The sequence below is a fragment of the Camelina sativa genome, chromosome 8, assembly GCF_000633955.1.
Source record: "Camelina sativa cultivar DH55 chromosome 8, Cs, whole genome shotgun sequence".
NCBI classification, from domain to species: Eukaryota; Viridiplantae; Streptophyta; class Magnoliopsida; order Brassicales; family Brassicaceae; genus Camelina; species Camelina sativa.
In genome coordinates this window covers 3681228-3707142 of record NC_025692.1, presented here as the reverse complement: position 1 = coordinate 3707142, position 25915 = coordinate 3681228, and the positions used below count along the sequence as shown (strand labels likewise).

At 33.1% G+C, this 25915-nt stretch overlaps 1 protein-coding gene and 1 pseudogene across 1 annotated transcript; one reads left to right on the top strand and one right to left on the bottom strand.

Annotated features, from left to right (window-relative positions):
* LOC104705997 (UDP-glycosyltransferase 78D2-like) lies at positions 577–2365 on the top strand. The gene is made up of 2 exons (XM_010422111.2): positions 577–1209; positions 1388–2365. The coding sequence occupies exons 1-2, from the start codon at positions 714–716 to the stop codon at positions 2263–2265; spliced, it is 1374 nt and encodes a 457-aa protein (XP_010420413.1). The 5' UTR covers positions 577–713; the 3' UTR covers positions 2266–2365.
* LOC104709178 lies at positions 11250–15900 on the bottom strand (annotated as a pseudogene).

Below are 25915 nucleotides of genomic sequence, written 5' to 3'. Positions count from 1 at the left end.
ATTAATTAACTAGGACAAATCCAGAACCAGAAGGTTTCTCTCAGCAAAGCATATACTATACAAATCAATCCTCTTGTATAGATTCCAAAATGGCCATATCTATACATAACGGTCTCTATGCACTGATTGACTTTTACTACAGCCACGACGGTTCGGGACGTGTTGGTAAAGTAGCAAATGTTTCCTCTTTCTGCTACCATTTATCCCCCGTTCGGGAAGGTGTGGCTGGCCAGTGGCCACACTGCTCATAATAGTCTTCCTACTATAAAATAAATTTCTACACGTACCAACATTTAATTTCTTAATTTGATACATATAATAATAATGTTAAAATATATATATAGCAAAATTAATTGCAAAATGTATTTTTCTTGTCACAAATGCAAAAATATCCTTTTTCGACAAAAACGACTCTGATAAGAAAAATACATTTTGCAATTAATTTTGCGGAGAGAGTCAAATAAACCTTATATACAGTAATCGGGTTTCTTTTTTTTATTGGTCAACATAATAAATTTAGTTAGGAAAAATAGAGTTACGTACTAAACTAATACTACTAGAGTACTAGTAGTACCAACAACCACGGGTCACGAGCTTTATACTTGCTCGGTGGCTCATCCTCAACCATTCCCGTGTTCCTCTCTGTTTAATCACTCTCTTTACCCTTTGCCTCCTCTTCAAAAACTATTTACTAACTCACCAAGTACTCTACCATGGCCAATCCCTCCGAGCCAACCAGCGACTCTCACGTGGCAGTTCTCGCTTTCCCCTTCGGCACTCACGCCGCTCCTCTCCTCTCCGTCACTCGCCGTCTCGCCTCCGCCTCTCCCTCCACCGTCTTCTCCTTCTTCAGCACCGCTCAATCTAACTCCTCGTTGTTCTCCTCCTCCTCCGATCGTCCGGCGAACATTCAAGTCCACGACGTTCCCGACGGTGTTCCGGAAGGATACGTGTTCTCCGGGAATCCACAGGAGGCGATCGAGCTGTTCGTAAAATCGGCTCCGGAGAGTTTCAAGAGAGAGATCGCGGCGGCGGAGAAGGAGGTTGGTAGGAAAGTGAATTGCATGCTGACTGATGCGTTTTTCTGGTTCGCGGCTGATATGGCGACGGAGATGAATGCGTCGTGGGTCGCGTTTTGGACCGCCGGAGCTAACTCCCTCACCGCTCATCTCTACACAGATCTCATCAGAGAAACCATCGGCGTCAAAGGTAAACATATATACAAATAGAAAAATATTTGTCCTTAATCTCATAAATAAATAAATATGCGATTGAAGGAAACTTAGCTAAAAGAGGAAACAGAGGATTAAGACAAAAATGTGATTTTGGAGAGATTGTATGTATTTTTGTGGTAATGATTTGATATTATTACTGATTAATTTTACAGAAGTTGGTGGACGTATGGAGGAGACGTTAGGGTTTATTTCAGGAATGGAGAAGATCAGAGTCAAAGATACACAAGAAGGTGTTTTGTTTGGGAACTTAGACTCTGTTTTCTCTAACATGTTGCACCTAATGGGTCGTACTTTGCCTCGTGCCACTGCGGTTTTCATCAATTCTTTTGAAGAATTGGATCCTACGTTTACTGATAACCTCAGATCGGAATTCAAACGTTACCTAAACATCGGTCCTCTCACGTTGTTATCTTCTACACCGCAAAGGGACGCATTAGTGAACGATCCTCACGGTTGTTTGGCTTGGATGGAGAAGCGACCCCCTGGTTCTGTAGCGTACATTAGCTTTGGTACGGTGATGATGCCGCCTCCTGGAGAGATTGCGGCGATAGCTGAAGGATTGGAGTCGAGTAAAGTGCCGTTTGTTTGGTCGCTTAAAAACGTGGTTCATTTACCTAAAGGGTTTTTGGATCGGACGAGAGAGCAAGGGATCGTTGTTCCTTGGGCTCCACAAGCGGAACTTCTGAAACACAAGGCGACGGGTGTGTTTGTGACGCATTGTGGATGGAACTCGGTGTTGGAGAGTGTGTCCGGAGGTGTTCCGATGATTTGCAGGCCCTTCTTTGGTGATCAGAGATTGAACGGGAGAGCAGTGGAGGTTGTGTGGGAGATTGGAATGACGATTGTCAACGGAGTCTTCACAGAAGATGGGTTTGAGAAGTGTTTGGATCGTGTTTTGGTTCAAGATGATGGTAAGAAGATGAAACGCAATGCTAAGCACCTTAAAGAACTAGCACACGAAGCTGTCTCTTCGAAAGGAAGCTCCTCTAAAAATTTCAGAGGATTGTTGGATGTAGTTGTGAACATTTAAATTTACATCGAGTTTCGAAAAATAAACTACAACACTTTCAGTTAAGGGTAAGAGTTATTGTTTTGAAGTTGATTAAGAAGTTTAAGATTGTCTCAAAGAACACCTTCTTTATTTCTTAAGAAAATTATCTCAAAACTTAAGCCTCACAATCTCTCTCTCTCAAATGATAAGTTATGTCACAACTAAACATCTCCTTATATATAAAACCTTCGTCCTAATCCTATTAGGAAAACATTTATGTTAGATAACTCCTAACATCCTTAGTCTTTATCTCTTAACCATAGCTCGGTTATATAGATTGTCCTATTTATCAAGTTGACTTCATGCTTAAGCCAACATTCTCCCTTCTAATCTTGAAGTCTTGCTTGCTCATGTCCTTCACACCAATAAGATCTCTCATCTCCTTGAACTTGGTTTTTCCTAACGTCTTTGTTAAGAAGTCCGCCTTTTGTATCTCTCCTGGAACATGCTAAACTTCGACTTGACCATTCTCAACACATTCTCGAATGAAATGGTACCTTGTGTGTATATGTTTGCTTCGACCGTGAAACATCGGGTTCTTTGTAAGAGCAATAGCGGATTGGTTATCTATTCCAATAAACACTTTCTCACATGGTAGCTCGGTAATCTCACTAAGAAGTTCTTGGAGCCAAATCGCCTGTCTCGTTGCCTCGGTTGCAGCCATGAATTCTGATTCACACGAAGACAATGCTGCTGTGTCTTGTTTTTGGGAACACCAAGTGATCAAACTCCCATCTAGGTAAAACACATGTCCTGTTGTACTTCTGCCATCATCCGGGTCTACATTGTGACTATTGTCACTATATCCAACAAGCTTTGTACTTGCTGAAGCTGACTTCTTGAAAAACAGTCTGAGTGTAGTCGTTCCTTTCAGGTACCTTAGACATTGCTTCATGGCTGCTCTGTGTGATTCTTTAGGACTATGCATGTAGCGACTTAAAACACCTACACAATATGAAAGGTCAGGCCATGTGTTTAACAGGTAACGAAGTAATCCTATGATTCTCCTGTAGGTCGTTCCATCAATATCATTTTCTTTTGTTGCTTTTGACAGTTTTAAGTCTTCCTCCATTGGTGTATGTGTCGAGTTGCAGTCTTTCATTCCAGCTTCCTCCAAGATTTTCAATGCGTATCGTTCTTGATTCAGAGTTATCCCTTCCTTTGTTTGAATTACTTTAATTCCAAGATAGTAAGTCAACTTCCCCATGTCGCTTATTTTGAATTTTGACGCCATCTCCTTCTTGAAGTTATCTATAATCTTTAAGCTAGTTCCTAAGACAAATATATCATCGACATAAACTGCAACAAGAAGAACTTCATGATTCACCTTTCTCCGGTAAACTGACGGTTCTTTCGAACACCTTCTGAACTGTAGTTCCTTGAAAACCTGGTTAAGTTTTTCGTTCCACGCTCTCGGAGCTTGTCGCAGGCCATACAATGCTTTGCGCAGCTTGTAAACTTTGTCTTCGCTCCTTTCTAGTACAAAACCTTCTGGTTGCGAGACATAAACCGTCTCCTTCAGCTCACCATTAAGAAATACCGTTTTGACGTCAAGATGGTGTATTTCCCATCCTTTAGATGCAGCAAAACTGATGAGGAGACGAATTGTCTTAATTCGAGCAACAGGAGCGAACACATCTTCGAAGTCGACTCCACACTTCTGCACATAACCCTTTGCAACCAATCTAGCCTTATATTTGTTTATGGTGCCATTAGAGTTTCTTTTCAACTTGAAAACCCATTTCAAGCCAATAGATTTTGCACCTTGTGGAAGCTCAACCAGATCCCAAGTCTGATTCCTTATGATTGAGTGTATCTCATCTTTACACGCTTGTAACCAGCTTTTGGAGTCCTTTGCTTCTTCAAAATCTCTTGGTTAATTGTTCAAGCACATTAGCAACCTTTCTCCTTCTTCCTCAGCAAGCAACACGTAGTCATTAAGATATTTAGGCTTAGTAACTACTCTCCCAAATCTTCTTAACACGAGTTGTCCTTGTTCTCCACCATCCTCTTCTTCTTCATCTTTCACTTCGCCTCTACTACTAGCATCGGAGTCTGATTCTGCAAGTTCTTGTTCGTTGACAACGTTTTCCTTTGTTTCGGCCTCCGTTTCCAAATTTGCAATTTCTGAGTTTGCATCATTGTTTTCGTAAGCACCAACAGTAGCATTCATGTCAAACTTTCCTATTCCATGATTTCCGAATTCACTAAGCTGGATTGTGAAGCTCCCAGCTCTAATTTGTTCTTGACTACCTTGGTTCCAGTTCCAACCTCTTGATTCATCAAAAACAACATCACGGCTCAGCACTACTTTATGCGTTTTTGGATCAACTAGTCGATAGGCTTTTGTTCCTGGCTCTGTTCCTAGGTGTACCAGTTTACGGGATCTATCATCTAGCTTTCTTAGGTGTGGTGTTTCCACTCTTGCAATTGCGATTCACCAAAAAAATATGCAGATGGTTAACATTCGGTGTCTTGTTTCGTAAAACTTCATATGGAGTCCTATCCTTGACTGCCCTTGTAGCTACTCGATTCAAAAAATATGTCGAGTGTCTGATTGCATCTCCCCACAAGTAACTCGGGACACTCATGTGCTTCATAATGCTCCTGGTCATCTCCAATAAAGTCTTGTTTCTCCTCTCCACAACGCCATTCTGTTGTGGTGTATATGGAGCTGTAAGATGTCGTTTAATCCCTGAAATAGCACAGAAGGAATCAAACTCATGTGACACAAATTCTCTTCCTCTGTCTGTCTGGAATGTTTTTATCTTCTCTCATGACTCTCGTTCTACCACAGCCTTAAATTTCTTGAACTTGTCGAATGCATCACTCTTTTCTTTCAACAGTATCGTCTACATGTACCTTGAGTGATCATCTATGAGCATAACAATGTATTTATTCCCAGACATTGTACTTGGTGTAATAGGACCGCATAAATCACCATGAATGAGCTCTAGCACTTTTGTTGCTCGATACAATGAAGCCTTAGGAAACACTCTTATTGCTTGTTTACCTAAAAAACAAGATCCGCAGATTTCTTTTTCAAATTTCACATGAGGTGTTCCAACAACAAGCTCCCTCTCCATCATTGACTTCAACGTCTCATGATTTATGTGTCCTAGGCGTGCATGCCACCTACTTGAATCACTCATCGTTGTTAGGCTCAGACACAATGTGTCATTTATCTTCATACAAACCTTATATAGGCGGTTCTTTGATCTAGAGGCCTTGACAAGTAATTTTCCATTACGATCATACATCGTTAAGAGTTTTCCTCTCATTCTCACGTCGCAACCAGCTTCAGTAACTTGTTCAAGACTAATAATATTACTCTTCAAACCTAGGATGTAATATACTTCAGTCATTGTTCTTGCCTCACCATTCATATCAACAAGCTCGATAGATCCTTTTCCTTTGATGTCAATGCGGGAATCATCACCAAACCTTACTTTTCCAGTGATAGTGCTGTCCAAACAAGAAAAATACCTTCGGTTTCCAGTCATGTGGTTGCTAGCCCCATTATCAAGATACCAAGTATTGTCTTCTCCATTACTTGTTTCATATTTACTTGGCACCACCTTCTTCTCGTTTAAGTACACTACCTTGTGCATCATAAGCTCGTTTGCTTTTTCTGTATCTTTAGTGTCGTTCTCCTGTGTTTCTTGTAGTTTAAGCAATCGATCAGGACACTTTGAAGCATAGTGTCCAAATTTATCACATCGGAAACATTCTATCTCGGACAGGTCTCTTGCTCCATTGAACCTTCCACGACTTCTTCCCCTGAAACATCCTCCACGAACTTTGTCTTGATTCCCTCCATTGTATCCTCCATTAAAGTCGCGATTTGCTGGTTGTACTTGCGGCTTCGAGTTTGTGTACATCAACTTGCTTTGATCTTCTTTTGTCTCTTCTTGCTCGGTTATACGTTCTTCGTAAGTCTTCAAGCGTCCCACAATATCTTCAAAGCTTGTTTTATTGAGATCCAAGACTTGCTCAAGTGATGCCACGATGTGGATATACCTTCTCCGAGGAAGGCTCTTAAGAAATTTCTTTACAAGCTTGGATTCCTCAATATCTTCTCCGAGAGCAGCTGATTTCGACGAGATTTCTGATAGCTTTCCAACGAACTCATCAATGGTCTCTGCATCCTTCATCTTCAACTGGTCGAATTCTGCCATCAACGTTTGTAGCCTAGCTTCTTTGACTCGATCTGCTCCAACATGCCTCGTCTTGATGGCTTCCCAGACTTTCTTTGCGTTGTCTAACTCACCAACTTGAAGGATCAGCGACTTAGGAATCGATTGGAACAACAAGGCCATAACCATCGTCTCTTGTTTCTATAACATTCCACGCCTTGTTTACTCTAAGGAGAAACCTCATCCGCATGGCCCAAACATTGTAATTGCTAGAGGTTAACATAGGGCACTTGATTGAGGAAGGCCCACCTCATTCTTTTCTCAAACTCGAAGTAGCTTCAATGTCTTCATTCTTTGCCATCGTTTCTTTTTAGCTCTGATACCAAATATTGTTTTGAAGTTGATTTAAGAAGTTTAAGATTGTCTCAAAGAACACCTTCTTATTGCTTAAGAAAATTATCTCAAAACTTAAGCCTCACAATCTCTCTCTCTCAAATCATAAGTTATGTCACAACTAGACATCTCCTTATATAAAACCTTAGTCCTAATCCTAATAAGAAAAAACTTATGTTAGATAATTCCTAACATCCTTAGTCCTTATCTCTTAACCATAGCTCGGTTAGATAAGGATTATCCTATTTTTCAAATTGACTTCATGCTTAAGCCAACAAGAGTGGAGACCTAGCGCGTTGGACGATTAACGGGAACCTAAGCGGGATCTTAAGCTTTAATAAACTTTTTTCTTTTTAAATGGTTTCACTTTCTTCATTGTGGCGTTAACACTAATGATGGATCTAGTGCCAAAAGATTAATATTTGAAGATTAGGGAACTTTATACCTTTATTACTATGATAATTATTTTTATCAAATCAAAAAAATAAACTAAAAATATTTTTAAGTTGATTTGAAAAATAAACATTTAAAATATTTTTTTTTGATGACTTTTTATTTTATTCTTCAAATTAGATTAAAAAAAATCAAAGCTTTCAAGTCATATATCAAATTTTGGTATTTTTATATTAAAGTCAATATGTTTAATCTTAATACTATTAAAAACAAAGTATATTTTGAAAATGTCTGAATTTACTCCTAGTATTTATGAAATGTGCCATTCAAAACAGTTATCAAAATTTTCTCATTAAGGGTAAATTGGTTGGGACACTCCTAATCTTACTCTCAAACATAACTACTTCGGAGAAAACAATATTCAGATTTAGGATAAGCCAATCGGATCATGAACAGAGGGACACATATCTTACTTGGATATTTTCTTATATTATACTAGCAATTGACTTGCGCTACGCGCGGGAGTTAGATGAAGGTGTATTTGGAGGTTTTGTTGTGTATATTATTTTTTGGTTATGTAAGCGTGGGAGTTAGATGAAGGTGAATTTGGAGGTTTTGTTGTGTATATTATTTTTTGGTTATGTAAATTCATTTTTATGCCTGTTTTTGTATTTGATTTGGGTGCTTATGTTGTTTGTTGGATATGTTTTTTAAAAAATAGGTTTTGCGGTAAGTATAATTTAATGTGTTTTTTTTTTCAAAATTTGAGATCATCTTCTGTGTTTTTTTAAATGATTATGATGAGAAGTTAACATTGTGTACTTAAAGTTGTTGTTTTGCTGTACTTGTTTGTTGTAATTAATGTATTATTATTTGTTATTTTGTCATTGTCTAGTATTTGACATGTGCTTAGCGGGGGAGTTTGATTAGAGTGTGATATGTGTTTTTTGTGGATATTTATAAAGTGTTTTGTTATTTTCTCTTTATATCTTGGTTGCTATTTTTTTGGTGTTTTTTTTTGAAATGATCATTTTGGCTTTCTTGCTTGCTTTTTTGTTGCATTAAATATAATCTACTGTGTAGTTTTCCATTTTTATTTTATATTAGTTGTGTTTATTTTAAAATTTGGTGTTTTTCCAGTTAAATTGCATATTTGTACATTATGATGTATAAGTTGATTTCTGGATGTACTTGTTTTTTTTTTCTTTTTTATCCGTTTGTTTTTTTTGTGATTGTGTTACAAAGTTTGTAAGTTAGTAATTTTTTACAAGGTTTTTAATTTACTTACATTCAAGTGTTTATATATATATATATATATATATATTTCTCCTTACGTACATTAAAGGTTGTGGTGTTTTGGGTCTAGATTGGGTTTTATCGATTTGAGGATGTATTTGTCCTTTTGGGATTAGCCCGTGTCTTGTAGTTGTGTTTTTTCTTCTTTATCGTATATCGGTTGTTGGACGGAATGGTGTGTATCAATATTTCAATCTAAAGGATAGTAGTAGGCTTGTAGATCTTATTTTGATGGGCGTTCTTCGTTTTGAAGCATTCATTGTGTCGATACAGAAAACTTTAATTTTTTTGACGCCTTTGGGAAGGTTTTGTCTTGCCTTCGATACGATGGTGGATAATTGGTGCTCTCATGGTTAGTTCGTTCACCGTCTGTGTTAATTGGTTCTCCCATGTGTACATTTCATTCTCTAATTAAGTAATCGACTCTTTTAAGAAGGTTGTTATAATTTTAGTTTCAATAGAACCATCTCAGTATTTGGCTGGATTTACTCTGATTTGCTCTTTTTGAAATTTCTCGTTTTTTATGGATTTCTGTTTGCTTATGTATTGATTCTGAAATACTACTGGTTCTACTGTTTTTTGCTACTTTTCGAGAGCCTTGGCTTTGACTCGATTTCATTTACTAATCTTTTTTTAGCGTCTCTTTTGTGGTTTGTTAGTGTCTACATCTCTTACCTTTTTTTTAGTTTGGTGATAGATGTGTCAACATGTGCCAAATTAGGTTTACTTTGTTTTAGTTTCTTTACCTTCATGCTGTTTTATTTTTCTTGATTCCCCTGTTTTGATCGGTCTTCCCTTTTGTATTTCTGCGACCTTGCTTTTGTTTACTGTATTTTTCGTTAAAGTTGTTCTTCGTGCATAACAATTTTATATCTTATAGGTAAAAACCATTTTGCTAATATCTTTATCCTCGTGTTCATAGTTGTTCGTAATATCTGTTGACTTATGTTGGCATGATGCGCTATTGTTTTTAATAAATTGTTTAATTTTTTTGTTGTATTTTCAATTGTTTGAGATTGGACACATCGACATAACATCTGAATAAAAGAACTTGTAAAGAACTCTTACATTTGAAATATATGTCAATATTAAAGGATGATAACATTCATAAACCATATTGTCGATCGTTTAGCTAAAAGAAGAAGACAAATTTAACCATTTGTTTGTAGTAGTAGCAATGAGGGCATCTATTTTCCATGTCAGTGAGGCTACAGATGATGGTTGGTTGAACTTCTCTCATTGTAGTGAAGTAGCATTATAGTTTTTGCACATTGATTTTGTGTAAGGACTTCTTGTTATTTTTCCAGCATTGATCACCCTTTGCTTTGTTTTCTTTCCAACCTAGTTTATTCAGCCACAATTGGCCTTCCTCAGTGTCACCTCTGCACAACTTCAAGTGTTCCAACCCTTCTTCTGTGTTTGTTGTTATGAAAATACTTCTGGATTCTTTTGATGTAATGTGCCTCCACATTTCCACTTGCAATGCATTTTTCCATTAGATCTTGGTACTTGCTTATTGCTGCTAGTGGTCTTAGATTGATATTCTTGTAAACTCGATGATCTTGGGTTGCCTTTGCAAGGTCTGGTGATGCTAGCATAATATGCTTGACCGTTTTTCGTGAAATCCGAGCAGCTCTTGAGATGATATTTCCGAGCACGTCATTTGGTAGTTCGTCAAGTGAGTAGGGTGTATTTTGTTGCATTTTTCGGAAGTTGGAGAGTATATTTTGCTACTATTTTTTCTCTCGTCCTTTATAGAGTGGACGTTTGTTGCAGTTACGTTTGTGTGTGTTTAAAATATTAATGTCGACCTGCCACTATTTGGTTTAATTGGGACCTTTGATATTGACGTCGTTATGAGTTCTGCTCGTTACCTTCTTAATCATTAATTTAGGACTTCATTGTATGAGTTATTTGGTTTAGTGGGGTTTGATTTTAATTTTTGATCCTTTTATATTTTCTAGCGTTTTAAAATTATGGACATTAATATCTTTTTAAAGGAAATTATAACGGAAATACATATGTCCTACAGGGAATACAATTTGTCATTTATATTTTTGATAAATAAGAAGTGTGGTTGAATTATTTTTCTAGATTGGTATAAACATTTTTTTACCTCAATTAAGTTTTTAGTCTATTCTTTGTTTCCCTCTGTTTGTTTCTCTCAGGGCTAGAGTTTGTACCCGCGCACGGGCGGGATTTTAATTTAAAATATTGTTTATCAATATAAATTCTTGAGCTCAGGTATAATTATTTAAACATTTGAGTATAAATCTATATAAATACTAAACTTACTTTACTAAGTGATATACAACATATATATTGCTGAAAATAATTTTTTTTGTTATATCTATTTGCGCGGGATTTTAGTCTAAATTTTTTATCAATAAAAATTATTGAATATATATATATATATATATAATCATTTGAAGTTTAAAAGATAAATCTATATAAACGTTATACTTGTTTTATTAATCTATATATAACATATATTTTCTAGTTTCGCAATAATATTTTCTTGGAAAATCAACAATATATCACATGATAATAAAAAATAACTTAAGAACCTCCGTGGAAGAGTCGTCAATCTTCTGATCTTTTATCCCTAGAAAAGTTCATTCTATATTCATATCCCACGAAAACTTATTTTTAAAAGTTTTAAAGCCGAATTTCAATTGTTTGCCTAAATATAGAGATCATTTAAACTAAATACAAATATACAAAGTTTTATGAACATTTTTAGTGTTATGTCGCTACAAATGCATTATCTGCCATAATAGAATTTCCAACCAAATCAAGAATGCTTAGATGGTGAAATGATTAACCCCGACAATGAATATCCATTCACTAATCAAAGTTTCATATTTTTCTAAAACCTCATATGTTATTTTCAGATGTTAATTTTGTGATGCAATTCCAGCTTCGTTTTCTAAAAAAACATACTATACTTTAAATATGTTGTTTCTGCCAATGTTTTGGGTTAAAAATATTTGATAAAATTGATGAAATCTCAAGCTGTTTTTATATTTTACTTTTTATCATGTTATAGAATTGTAGCTTTAGTTGATAATATGTCTTCTGAGATATGTTACACAAATCACATGTCACTTTTTCTAACGGCTTACATATAACTTTTTCTATATTTTGTGACCATTTGACCAAACTTAATCTCTGCGTATACTTTATCAAACTATATTTTGGCACACAATACTGAAACAATAGCTTCTGTTTCTGATCGGTTCCTATGCAAAATGGTCTAGCTATATCTACTGCCTCCTGATTACTAACCTTGTCCCATAGAGCGTATGATGCTAAGATCAAGAACTCGTGTTGGGGATTGATCCGTAGAACCTTTGTCTCTGGTTCAGATATTATCCATTGGTTGAGATGAGCATCTCCTATTCCTCTAGATACTGCTAAAGATCCTTGGATTCTCCAAACACTTTTGAATGTATCCACATAACCGCCCTGCAGCATTATCGTATTCAGAACCATGTAATCCTGAATTAAAAAAAAGCAAACAGTAACTATTTTTGCAAGAATTCTTACCGAGCTCTCAATTCTGTTACGTTCATCTTCTCTCGAAGGACGATGATCAGAAGTCATAGCCTCAGCGTGTCCTCCAACGCTTAAAACAGCACGGCATTCCACGAGATTCCCATTGTTGATCAGAGCCGTGACACAGCAAGAGCCGCTCTTAGCATCTTTCTCCCTAAGAAACTCAGAATCCAGTCGCTAGGTAACCGCGTCTTACAGCTTCTTTAATATTTGAATCGTTCATCCCACCAACAATCTCATCTAGAATGTTACTACACAAGTTGTTATAGGAGCTGCAATACCAACCGGTATATCAAACCTCATCGGGCGTTTCCTCTTCAGAACGTCTCCGAGAACAAAGTCTGTTCCAAACCCTAATTTAGCTGGCGGTTTCAGGAGACGGAGGCAGAACGGAGATGTGGGAGGCGTAGAGGAAAGATAAGGAGAAGAAGCTGGAGGATTGAGATGGGATAGAGATAGATTTAGGGTTTCGTGCACCGGAGGTTTGTTGCAGAAAAGTGACGATGACAGAGAGAACACCGGCGAGTTGCAAACGACATCGTTTGTAAAAGAAAACTTTTTAGGTAAGTTTGATTGTGTCTATGAGTCGTGTTTTGCGTTTTTTGTTAAGTGTCGACGAGAGAGAAAGATACTATATATATATACAAAGACGAGTCTCAAGTCTCCGTGGCCGTTGTTGTTTGCTTCTTCCAGCCTTCCAGGTCAAACGTTACCACTCTTATCTCCTTGTTTTTGACTTTTCAAATCATGGATCCAAACAGAGATCGATGAATTTTGTGCCAAAAGAATAAAACAAAAAAATAATAAAGGAAAGTGGAATACCTAAACCCCTTGCGCTACTTCTCCTTCACTGTACATGTATTTATGATCGATTGATTGATTTAGCTGGAACTTACAGGAACTTGATAACAGAATTATTTGCCTCTAACCACGTCTCGGGTGAGAATTGGGAACTGTCTCCCAAAGACGAAGAAGCTAGAAAGAGAGTACAATCTCACACAAAGAACACAAAGGTAAAACTCTAACTCTCTTTGCTCCTTTTAACTCTAGGTGGCTCTTTTCTAATTTGTCTCTCAATATTTCTCTGTATCTCCTTCAAAGTGATATCCTCTCTTAATAAATTTAGGGCTATTAATTTAGCCGTTACAAAGGCTGTGTGAAGTTAAACGCCATGGATCGAGAGTTACGGAGGAGAGGAATGTGTGAAGGTGGAGCGTTCTTGACAGCGCGTGGAAAAACTTTATTAGGTTTAATCCATATGCTAAAGAAATAGTTTGGGCCCAGAGACGTTGGCCCAGATTGTGATATAAAATTATGTGGAAAAGTTTGTTTATTGAATGAATGTTTAGTAGGCTAATAATTATCTCTTAGACCCACAAAATTATTAAAAAAGAAATGCTGATGTGGCTCCAGAAGAAAGGAAAAGATTACTTTATATATATATACTAGCAAGTTGCCCGCGCTATGCGCGGAAGTTTTATTATCTATTTATTTTTATTTTATTTGTTATTTAATTTTTGTTGTTATTTTGCCTTTTGTTTTTATATTTTGATTCATTGGTTTGGTTGTTATTTTTTTTTATAAGTTGGGTAGTTTTGTAATATTAATTATAATATAATTGAAAATTTTAAAATAGTTATTGCATCTGTATTCAACGTCATTGATGCTGCGCATGATGGTTGATCGAACAACCGCCAAAGTAGCGTAATAGAATTGTATTTTTGTTACCCTGATTCCATGTAATGAGTGTTTGTCTTTTTCTAGCATTGATCGGTCTTTGTTTTGCTTTGTTTCCAGTCCAGATTATCTAACCAGAGTTTTCTTCCACAATATTGCCTCTGCATAACATTACAATTTTGTAAAGGTAAATACTACTGCTGTTCATAAATATTCCAATCCTGAATCTGTGTTGTTTTTGTGAAAATATTCTTGAATTCGTTTTATGTAGTGTGTCTCCACATTTTGACTTGCGAGGTATTTCTCCATGAAGGTCTTTGTCTCTATTTATTGTTGATAATAGATTCATACTTTGCGGCCTTAAGTTGATATTCTTGTATTCTCAATTGTCTTGGGCTGCCTTTGCAAGTGGTGGTGATACTTCCAATATATGTCTTACGTTTTTGCGGAAAACGCGAGCAACTCGTGCCATTATATCTCCGAGGATTTCATTTAGGAGTTCTTCTAGGGTGTATGGTTTTACTTGGTACATTTTTTGTATGTTTCTTCTGAATTGTTTTGGTCATAATTTTTCATGTACTTTATAGTGTTGATGTGCGTTGGAGTTACGTTTTGGTATTATGGCTTAATTGTTGGTTTGTCTTTATTATTGGTTAATTATGTGTTTTATATTGAGGTTTTATGTAGTATTGCCGTTACCTCTCTTGCTCATTATTTTATCATTTCATTGTCTGAGTAATTGTGTTTAGTGGCGTTTTTGTTTATTATCCATTGTGTGAGTAATTTTGTTGTGTGGCTTGATCTCAAAAAAAATTTAATTCTGTTTTAAATTTATTATGAACTTGTTGGTCTATACTTTTAAAAATTATGTATTGAAGTTGTTGATGGTCTCCGAATCAACCCTTTGCTCTATTTTTTTGTCCTAAATACTATTAATTATTATAATGTATTAAAATGAAGTAGTTTTCAGAGAAAAATGTTTTTTTAGGTATCTTTTTTTATAGTGTTTTAATGAAACCACCTTTAATTTGTATAACAGATTACAATAACCTCAATGTTTTTGTTAACAATTTTTTTTTGTCTTTTCATGGATCTAGGTATTGTTGTTAATATTGTGGGCATTTTAATATATTGGTTTGAGAGTTGAAGGATTATTTGTGATTTTTTTTTTGTCAAAATTAGAAATTAGAAATAAGAAGTAAAACAGTTGGGTTTGATATGGGCCTTTCAAGTGTTATGAACAAATAAATTAAAAACTGCTTAGTGGATAAGTGTTTTAGAATAGGCCCAAAAAATTAAAAAATGAGTTGCTGATGTGGCAGCACTAGGAGTGAGAAAATGTATCTTTATATATATAGATTCAGAAATATATTAATTGCAACATTTTGATTTTAGAAACAACATTAGCTTTTCCCTCCTATAATTTAGTCATTTTGTTAACTACAGTTATGGTAAATGATAGACATCTTTATCAAATATCGTTTAAATACTAATTACCATAAGATTCCCCTTTTATTCTTTATTCAAATTTAATATGTATCATATTCGTGTAGGTATCATATTTTATGCTAATTGACTGATTAATTAATTTTTTTTTTTGACAACAGAGTACAAGATTGGCTCAAACAAGCCAATACGAAGGAACATTGTTTACAAAGGTAACTAGGTGCGGAACTGTGCGAACACGTCGCGCTAAATTATCCGCTTTACCATTCTGAGAACGAGGGACATAGACTAAGGAAAAAGAAGCAAACTCATCTCTATCCGCCTGGATGTTCTCCAAGTAAGATGTAAAAGTTTGCCACTCGGACGGGGAAGACACCATCTTCACTAAGTCGGAGTAGTCGGTGAGGAAGACGACAGATTGGTTATCCGCTCCAATCATACATCGCATAGCCCAGATAAGGGCTTCTACCTTGGTATGAAGAGGAGAGAGACTACGGCGAAGGTTGGCAGCACCCATAGTAGGAGCATCACCCCAAGGCGACGTGCAAAACCATCCTCTTCCCGCAAAAAGATCTATTGCTTTCCATGAACCATCAATATAACAAATATAACTCGAGAAAGGCCTAGGAACCCTGAAACTCCCCCTTACACAGGGGGAGCCGCGCTGGTAATATCCGGTGCTAAGACCATATCGTCTGTTGGAGCCAGAACCCATGCTTTTGCCTCATCCTCCGCTAACCGCAAAATGGCAAGGGGGTTGGAATCCATATTACTAAAAAGTTTATCATTCTGGGCCTTCCAGATATACCACAAAATCCATGGAAAGATTTCATGGTTTAGGACATTTGGAAACCTCTAGAAGAGAAAATCCATATTTGTGAAAATTGATTATGAGGGGAAAACATCCAGGGTCGTCGGAAACTGCGACAAGGCCCAAACCTGTTGAGATGGTGGATATTCAAAGAAAGTATGATTAATCGTCTCCTCCCCAATACCACAGAGCCCACATGTGACATCACAACTCATACCACGTTTCCATAGATTTGCTGTAACCGCCACACAACCCGAAAGCACTTGCCACATAAAGTGCCGAAGTTTTGGTGGACACTGAATTTTTCACACAAAAGCTAGAAGAGGCACAAAAGTCGGTCCAAAAACCTCCGGCTCGGCAGGAACTGTCAAGTTGGAACGATGAATATGGTACTCTGATTTAACCAAGTATTTAATTAATTTGTATTAGTAATTTCATTCCCATATATTCTTTAATTGTAATTATTGCTAAAGAATAACAATATATACACGTTGGCTATTTAGTAAAATTACTATGGTATATTCGATGTCATATGCCTTTAAAATACGTGAAATCTGTTGTAGTATAGCTTACATCCAATCAATTCAATAATTATCTCTCAAAATACCTTTTCATAATCCCGCTAAACTTGGTGGTAACAGTTCCGAATTTTAGAAAACTTACTCCTTATTTGAAAATCTATGGGTGCAAATGGTTATACGGTTGAAGAGATTGAACAAGTTGAAAAAAAATATTCAACTAATTTCACCATTTGCATTGAAAATGTTGAAGAGTTTGGAAAAATCTATTCAGTCAGTTCAACTTAAAAAGTTGAAAAAAATAAGTTAATTCTACAGCAAAAATGTTCAACTTGTTGAACCACTATTTTGGAGATGAGTTGTATCTGTGTGCAGCCTATATATATCCTCTCATTCCTGACTCTCTCATCACTGGCTCACATTCACAACTTACATCCTTAATTTCTAGAGGTAATAAGAAAGGATGTGAAATAATAGGTGAGTAAATTCAGTTTTTTTTTTTTCATTTTATTGTATGTTCTGATATTCAACCATTAGCACATAGTCATGCTTTTACATGGTCCGAATTATCTTTAATAATATGTTGTTGTATCTGTGTGCAGGTAACTTGGTTAATGGTAAATGTTGTGATGTCGAGGTCCAACTCATATCATAATATCCAACACCATGATTTAGAAAGGTTCGTTTTCAATTCTCAAATAAAAAAATGTATACAAATGTTTTCATAGTTTTAGATAGAAACATAACTCTAATGATATGATATATGAATGCAGGTGGTTTTAGTATTTTATTTTGCAAGTACAAACTAACTAAGCAAACCAACATAACAAAAAGGAGTGAAAACAAAGTGACAACAAAAAGCATCAACGTAGTTAAGGACGAGATTCTAGTTTTAATGTACTATGTTAGTATTTTTTTAGTTTTGATTATATTTTTCTTAATTTTTATTTGTAATTCTCTTGAATATAAGCAGACAAAATTCATGGAAAAAGCCTGATACCGAGAGGTGATAAAGATGAAGACCACCAAAACAATAAACATCAACGTCAACAAGGCTTTTGCTAATTATAATAATATATAGATTGTAAAATTATTATGGTTTATATGATTTTTAAGGGATGCGGTCACTGTGGTGGCAAGGATGTGTGAGTCGAAGAGCCAAAAGTTTAAGGTGTGGAGGCAAAGATGTGTGAGTCGAAGAGCCAAAAGTTTAAGGTGTGGAGGCAAGGATGTGTGAGTCGAGGAGCCAAAAGTTTTAAGGTACCGTACGTAAATCATAAGTGAAGACAACTGTCTCAACCTTCCCCACACCAAAGGTTCCCTAAAACTTTGCATATATATATATATATATATATATCCTTGTGTGTGTGCGCGTATGTCCAATAAACACTAATTATATTTACACTAATTATATTTGTCCATATCATCTCTTGGGTAGTAATAATATTTGTATGTATCTTATCTTCTCTTGACTTGTCGTTGGTGGTTATTATATAACTTATATAGTTTATAAATTTTTTAAAAAAATTCTGCATATGTTGTGATTCAAATTTTAAAAAATAGACATATTTTTTAAATCTATATATGTAACCAAATAAGTAAATCCGTATTAAATGTGCTAAGACATTATTTAATTTCCTACAATCTTTGCAACCAACCACAATTATTTCCTTACCTAATATTCATATTTTAATTATTTTTAAACCAAATATTGTGATTTTAATGATTTCCTTACTTGATATTACGATTTTAATTTATAATTTTAGATTTCATAATATTTCTCTACCTAAAATAAAACGAGATATTAGAAAACTAATATGTCAAATACTATAAGATTCAATTTTTTATCTATATATACATTTTTGAAGTACATTTTGGATTCTACCATTTTATTTATACTTATTTAAACATTTATTTACAAAGTTAACCCCTAAAATATTTCCAAAAATAGCATTACTTCAGATTTTATTTCCAAAAATAGCAAATATTTTTACGAATCTTATTTACCTATCAACAACAATAATTCCCCCATAATCTAATTTCCAAAAAAATAGGCTTACGCATAAAACGAATTTGATTTACCTTGGAGGAAGATCACAACCAAGATTTGCGATGTTAACACATTGATTCCCAATCATATCCCAGGCATATTCCAAAAATAAACAGGTTATACAGATTTTCTCCCTAATTACCTGCTTAATCGATTTTTTTTTGGGGTCGACCTAATCGTCAGCCTATAAATACTACAAACCTAAAACTCAATTATACATCAACAATCACAACTACACAACTCTTGCAAGCAACTTTCAATACTTTTCCGTTCTTTACCCAATGAATGCTAATATTGTCTTCCACAAATATTTTCCACCCTACCAAACAGCTTGGAGGGTTTGAATTTCATTTCTAAGACTATTCTCTGTTATCTTTTTTCTTTTTCTGTTAGAAACTATTCTTTGTTATCTTGGTTGAGTTTTATTTTGTTGTACAATGTTATGAATAACCAAATGAGAATTCTGCCTACTCTTTTCCTTTGTTATTCAATAAAGTTTCACCATCTTTTTTCTTCATTCTATTTATGCCTATTTAGCTAATATGAACCACATGAGCCAAATAATATACAGTTACAATAAACTAACCTGTTGAAATGATGGTTGTTCTCCTGTTCAAATTATTCCATCTTTTATTTTAATATAATAGAACGACTGTAAAATGAATCAGTCCACAAAATTCTATTATTATATGAATGATTACTTGTGAAGTACAAGGGAAATTGTTTGAAAACTGGAGTTTCTGAGTTCAATATTTTTTGAAATAACCTAAAGGCTCTCATGTAAAGTTTATTGTAATTGTATATTATTTAAGTTGACAAAACTCATTTATAGTAAAATAAGACTCTATGTAAAGTAATGTACACCAACGTAAACATATAATTAGATGGTTGATTTGTTTTACCAGATCCTATAGTGTATAATTTCATGTTTCAAATGCATTTACTAAATTAAATTATTTATCATGCAAAAAACAGTCTTGCTTTCTCAAATTTAGAGTTAGTTAAAGTATTTATGCAAATAGTCATTATTACTAACTAACCATTCTAACCATAGCTTGCTGAGGATGATTGGGCTGCGTCTACTTAGTTTGTTGTGAAGGGTCACCTACACAACGACAACATTTTATTAACATAGTTGCGTGCCATGTTTCCTTAGCTTGGAAATAGGTGGTGCGCCTTCTTTTGTTGTGAATTAATGGTCACCCACGAATAAGAATCATTTTATTTACATAGATATGAGTCATTATCATGTTTATTTTATTTACAGATCAGTCCCAATTTTAAAAATGTGTGTTTTTTAAAATGCAATCTTTGTGGCCAAAATCTTCGATTACAGAGTATATGAGACAAACAAAAAATTTCTAATACGAAGATACTCATATTTTTGGCAACAAAGGTGTCGGAAAAGGGGTTGCTCGGAGTAGAAACCAAGACTCGCCGGGGCTTCGTCGCATTCACTGGATTCTGTTTGTTGAGGTCCCAACGTTTTCTACTTTACCAAAACTAACAATTCTTCGTCTAATATTTTTTTTTACTGAAATAATATAACTGTCATCGTATTTACTTAAACAAATCAGAAATATGACTTCTTCATTACAATGATGATCTTTATTTGCTAATTAAAATTTATTCTGACGTTTAAATCATTTTCAAAATATTCAAATTTTAAAATAATAGGTTACCAATTACTTTATGGAATAAATCTTTAAAAATACAATAAATTAAATTATTTCACATTAAAAATAAATCAGGTATTCGTAAAAATGTAACATGTAAAAGTAAAAATTATCTCGTGGATTACTAAAGTAATTTAAGTAAATACTAAATTAAATGCTTCTGCCAAAAAATTGTTTTAGATAAATTTTAGTTTTAAATATCACGTGATGGGTTATATAGCAGGACTGATTTGGATTGATATAAATATAAATTAAAATATGATTAATTCGGTGTTCATCATATTATTATTTTATTAACACTGTCAATATTATAATATTAATTTTTTTAATTAAATTACGATTATGTAAAAAATAAATATCATGCAATATACCACAAATTAACCCTAAAATTATTAACAATCTAAATACAATTATATGATCTCAAACACTAAACAAAATCAACAAACAATTATAACTTAAAATTTAAAAGTTTTAGTTTAAGAAAAAATTACCCCGCGGTGTACCACAGGTAAAAATCTAGTTTTAATTATTATTAAACCAAATATTGTGATTTTAATGTTTTCCTTATTTGATATTACGATTTGAATTTATAATTTTAGATTTCATAATATTTCTCTACCTAAAATAAAACGAGATATTAGAAAACTAATATGTCAAATACTATAAGATTCAATTTTTTATCTATATATACATTTTTGAAGTACATTTTGGATTCTACCATTTTATTTATACTTATTTAAAAATTTATTTACAAAGTTAACCCCTAAAATATTTCCAAAAATAGCATTACTTCAGATATTGTTTCCTAAATATTTTACATACCATTCCAACAAAAAAATACAGTAGAATCAATATGGAAACAAAAACTATTATATATTTAACCACATCTTCTATTGTGTATTGAAGATATTCTATCTCTGAATCTTTTGCAAACAAAGAAAATTACAATTTGATTCCAATTTTGTTTTTCAAAACATGTGAACTTTGATTCTTAACATAAGAAGAACTTTGATTCACATTTATTTAAATATTATAATTAATATCTATAAACTTAATAAAATTTTAAAATATTACGAATATGTAAAATACAAAATTTTAAAAATACTATATAATATGGTTATATAATAGTTGGGTTATAAAGAGGACATATTTGAATTAATAAAATATCATTAAATTTGTGCTAATACGGGTTAAATCCTCATTTTATTATTTATCAACACTATTAATATTAGCATATTTGACGTATAAAAATTAAGTCGATTTAACTAAGATTGTGTAAAATAATTAAATCATTAGGAAAAATGTGACTTAATCATAACGTATAAATGAGTTACTATGTATTTAGATCCCTTATTTTTTGTTATAATAATTAAAAATCAAAATAGAATCTCAAACTCTAAACAAAACAAACTAAATATAACAAACAAATGGTTATGACTTATGAAGTATATTGCGGGTTAAAAAATTAATAAAAACATTTAGCCGCACAAATAGTCGAGAAATTTAGTTATTTCTCTATTTGCAAAATATCCAATATTTAACAATCAAATACAATATAAAATATAAATAATAATAAAAATTATATGCATGCGGTGTACCGTAGGTTAAAAACTGGTTTTATCAACGTAATAATAAATTTGCATTTATCAAGGAAAGAATTACTATTCATGTAACCAAACAAGATCTGACGGATAAATTTAAGGAGAAAAAAAAATTAAATTCTTGATTACAATCTTAAGAAATGAAAGAATCTTTTGAGTTTAATATTTAGACTTATTTGTTTCTGATAACAAAACAAACTAAATATTATACAATATTGAAACAAGTATAATAAATTAAGCAGTGTATTATTTTCTAAAATTTTAGAATCGACACCCTCTCATCACTATATAAGATAATATCATTTCGTTGAGCAAAACATCCATTTCTTATGTATTTTTCTTTTTTACCTTTGTAGACATCCTTTTTTAACTAAATTACTTACAAAATATAAAATTTATTAACATTTATTTTAAAATATGAAAATTGTTAATTTATATTTAAAACAATTTGATTTTTAATTATTTTCAAAATTTACTTTATAGGTTATCTCGCTAACTTGTTGGATTTAGCGTGGCAGACTTGGACATAGCATTGAAAAAAATAATTTTAATATTTTTAGTTCTCAAAACAATTGAAAAAAGGTCTCACAGACAAATCTACACGGGTTACGGGTTTTAGTGGACAAGCCCATGCGGGTTGTAGATTTAGCTGGCAAGTTTATGCGAGTATTAGCAAGGCCCTGCGGGTTACAAATTTCGCAGACAAGTCCAGATGTATGCGAGTTGCTCTGTTTGACACATATAGTCTACACAAAAAAATGAACACAAAAAAACAGAAAAACAATATATAAATTTAAGAAAGTGGGATATGTGTCAAATATACCGTGTATCAAAACCAAACAAAAAAAAATAAAATGTATTTGATTTTCATTCAATAAAACACAAAACTATATAACACACTTTATTTCACAATTTAATCTAAACGCGAAAGACAAAACATTAACAAATATCACATCTCTAACAAAATAAAAAAAAAAACCACAGGTCAGTTTGGGTTACAAATTTTAGAACCTGATTACTATCTGAACTACCGAGTACCAAAAAAAAAATTTAAATAATTTTAGTTAAATTTTAGCATATCACATATTTAACAAATATTTTTTTGGATATTTTAATTATTTTTGGTATTTAAGTATAAAACTAATTGATATATTCAAAAATATAATTATAATTTTAGATAATTGAATTATATCAATGCTAAATATTATTAATATTGTAGATATTATTATATTTTAGGTTTTATAGATACCCGTCTGGGTAGTGAGTATTATCCTAACCCAAACTCAGACCCACATGTTTAGCAGTATAAAATCCAATAAAGTTATTTAGGCATACATGTATCCAACCCAAACATGTCTTTCCGGATCGGATTTCGGGTTGGGTATTCTTGCTCAGCCCTATATAATATGTACTCTGGATTTGGGTAAAACACCGAACGACAAACCGACTAATCTAGACACTAATATCTAATTAATAACAAAATATCATATACAAAATGATAGAAAACATATATCCGAGGTGTACATGTTGTATTATAATAGTATTAAGCTCTGTTTTAAAAATCGATCTCGGCGGCCGGTTAATCGCCAGAAAAGCGCTCGGCGGCACCTATCCGCCGCGAGTTTAGTTAAATTGGTCAAAAATCGGATCTGTGAAGAAAACTCAACTTTTTATTAGATTTATGATGAAAATCGATTATTTATAATTAGATCTGAAGATTTTGTGTTAGGTGTAGTGTAAATCGAACAAAAAAATGATAAGAAAGGGAAAAAGTTATACTGGTTCGCGTTTTTAGGAATGTAGAGGCGCAGTCAAGGAAGAAGATGAAGAGGAAATACCGATTTTACCCTCTACTAAAGTGAATTGATTAAAAACGTATAGTTGGGATTCAAACCATGGCCACATGACACAGTTGCAATGACTGAAACCACTGCACCGCCCGACTAGCGCCTAACTATTTCTAAAACAAGGGTATTAAGTATTAACCCACTCCAAAGTTATTGTTATTAGTTTACTATACCTTTACATTAATATATAACTAGGTACTAATCCGCGGAAAATCGCGGGCTAAAATTTGTTTTATGAAATTTTTTTAATAATTTATTTTGTTATTATGTTATTTATAAAGGTTTGTGATTAAAAATTCAGTTTGTTTATATTAAAATTTTTGTATTTTAAAAATATTTATTAAAAGCCTGTCAATAAAATACTTGCATGTAATGAATAAAATTGTTTAAATATTTGTCAATTAAACGCAATCTTTGCTATAGTTGTGAAGTAAGTAAAAAGATATAACTAACATGTAAAAAAAGCAACTAAATATAGTTAGTGAAGGTTCTGAAAAACCTTTTAAAAAAAAACATTTATTGTTTATTTTATGTAGCTTCCCTTACTTGTCTGTAATAAGCACCTTCAAGCATTAAATATATTCAAATCTCAATTTAGTTTTATTTTCCTAAAGAACGGTGACTAAAAGAAAAATCTAATTTTTTTAAATAGATAAGATACTATATCTATATTTTTTATTTTTTAATTTTTTAATTTTTAAAATCTAAGCCGTTAAACAGAACTGTTATATTTTATTATATTTGATTTTTGATAAAAATTTTAATCCATGCTGTAAAAGTTTTTTGATAAAATTTGTCGTTATATAGATTTTATTCGATTGAATTTTTAAAATCTTAGCTGTTAATTTTTTTTTAAAGAACAAATTAGTTTTGATTCTAATAGATTTTTTTTAACTTTTCTACAATTTATTTTATTTTATGTGTCCCCAATTTTTATTTTTTAATTAATTATATTTATTTAATTAATTAATTAATTTTAATTAAATTTTTCTAATAGCAACTGAATATAATTTTTTACATATTTTAAGGTTATTTTCATATTTGTACTTTCCAATTCATATAGTAGAATAGATTTAATATGTACACCAATTACACTATTAAAAACACTAAATTATTAAATTATAAATAATTAAAAATAAAATATGTCTCCCCTGTACACCGCGGATTCTATCTAGTTATTATTATACTAATAGCTCTCACCCTATTCCTTGTTTTTTCGATCGGTTTAGGTTAGTGGGCTTCGTTTGGACCTAATATTTTTTTTTTTTTTTTGTGTATTTGCTTATGCTCGTTTAATAAATATGAGATTAAAAAAATAGTGCACCGACGATGTTATTTAATTTAATATTTTTAATATATTGATGAAAAATATGTTGCAAACAAGCCGCTGTTGAGAGGGCGTCAATGGATTTACCGGTTGGTTATACGGAGCTAATAGTATTTGTAGAGGGATGGGACAGGTTGGGAGGCTAATAGTATTTTGCCTTAATCGCCGAGTGTTAGTTTGGAGATCAATGCGGTAGTAGTGGATAAAAGCACCGGAGCGAGGGATAGATTAGTCAGCATACTTTATGCTCACATCCAGGGGCGGATCTATAGCAGTAGTGGGTGGGGCACGTGCCCTATACTCCATTTATAAAATTTCTTATGTATAAGCGTAGTTATAGTTTTTTCCTTCGTCGAGTTGGTATTGTGTTATGTATAAGAGAGTTCGACTCACTTTTTCTGTTTTTTTTTTCATTTTTAATAAAATGGAGATTTCATCTTTCATTACCATATTTCTTAATATTACTCATTTTGTTGTGATGTTTATTTTAAATGTACACGGGTTAGCATGCAAAACTTATAATCACATGGTAGAACGGATTAGGATTGATATTTTTACGAAATAAAATCTTTTGCGGGCTTGTTCGTCATAATTTTTTTTTTTTCCTTCCATTATATCAAAACTCATCATTTACTCGCTTTTATCTATTATTTTATCCAATCTCATTACATTTATATAATTTACTAAATAAATATATAACATATTCTCTTTAAGTTATGCATCACATATATTTGTGGATCCGAGGATCCGATTCTAGTTAGTACCTGTAATGGTAAAAGAGTCAAAACCTAGTGTTTGGTAGAGGGAGAGCGAGTAACCACAACAACCATTCATATCCCTATATAATGACTTCGATCATGGGAATTGTCTAGCACTCTCTTTAGTGTTTGCTAACAAACA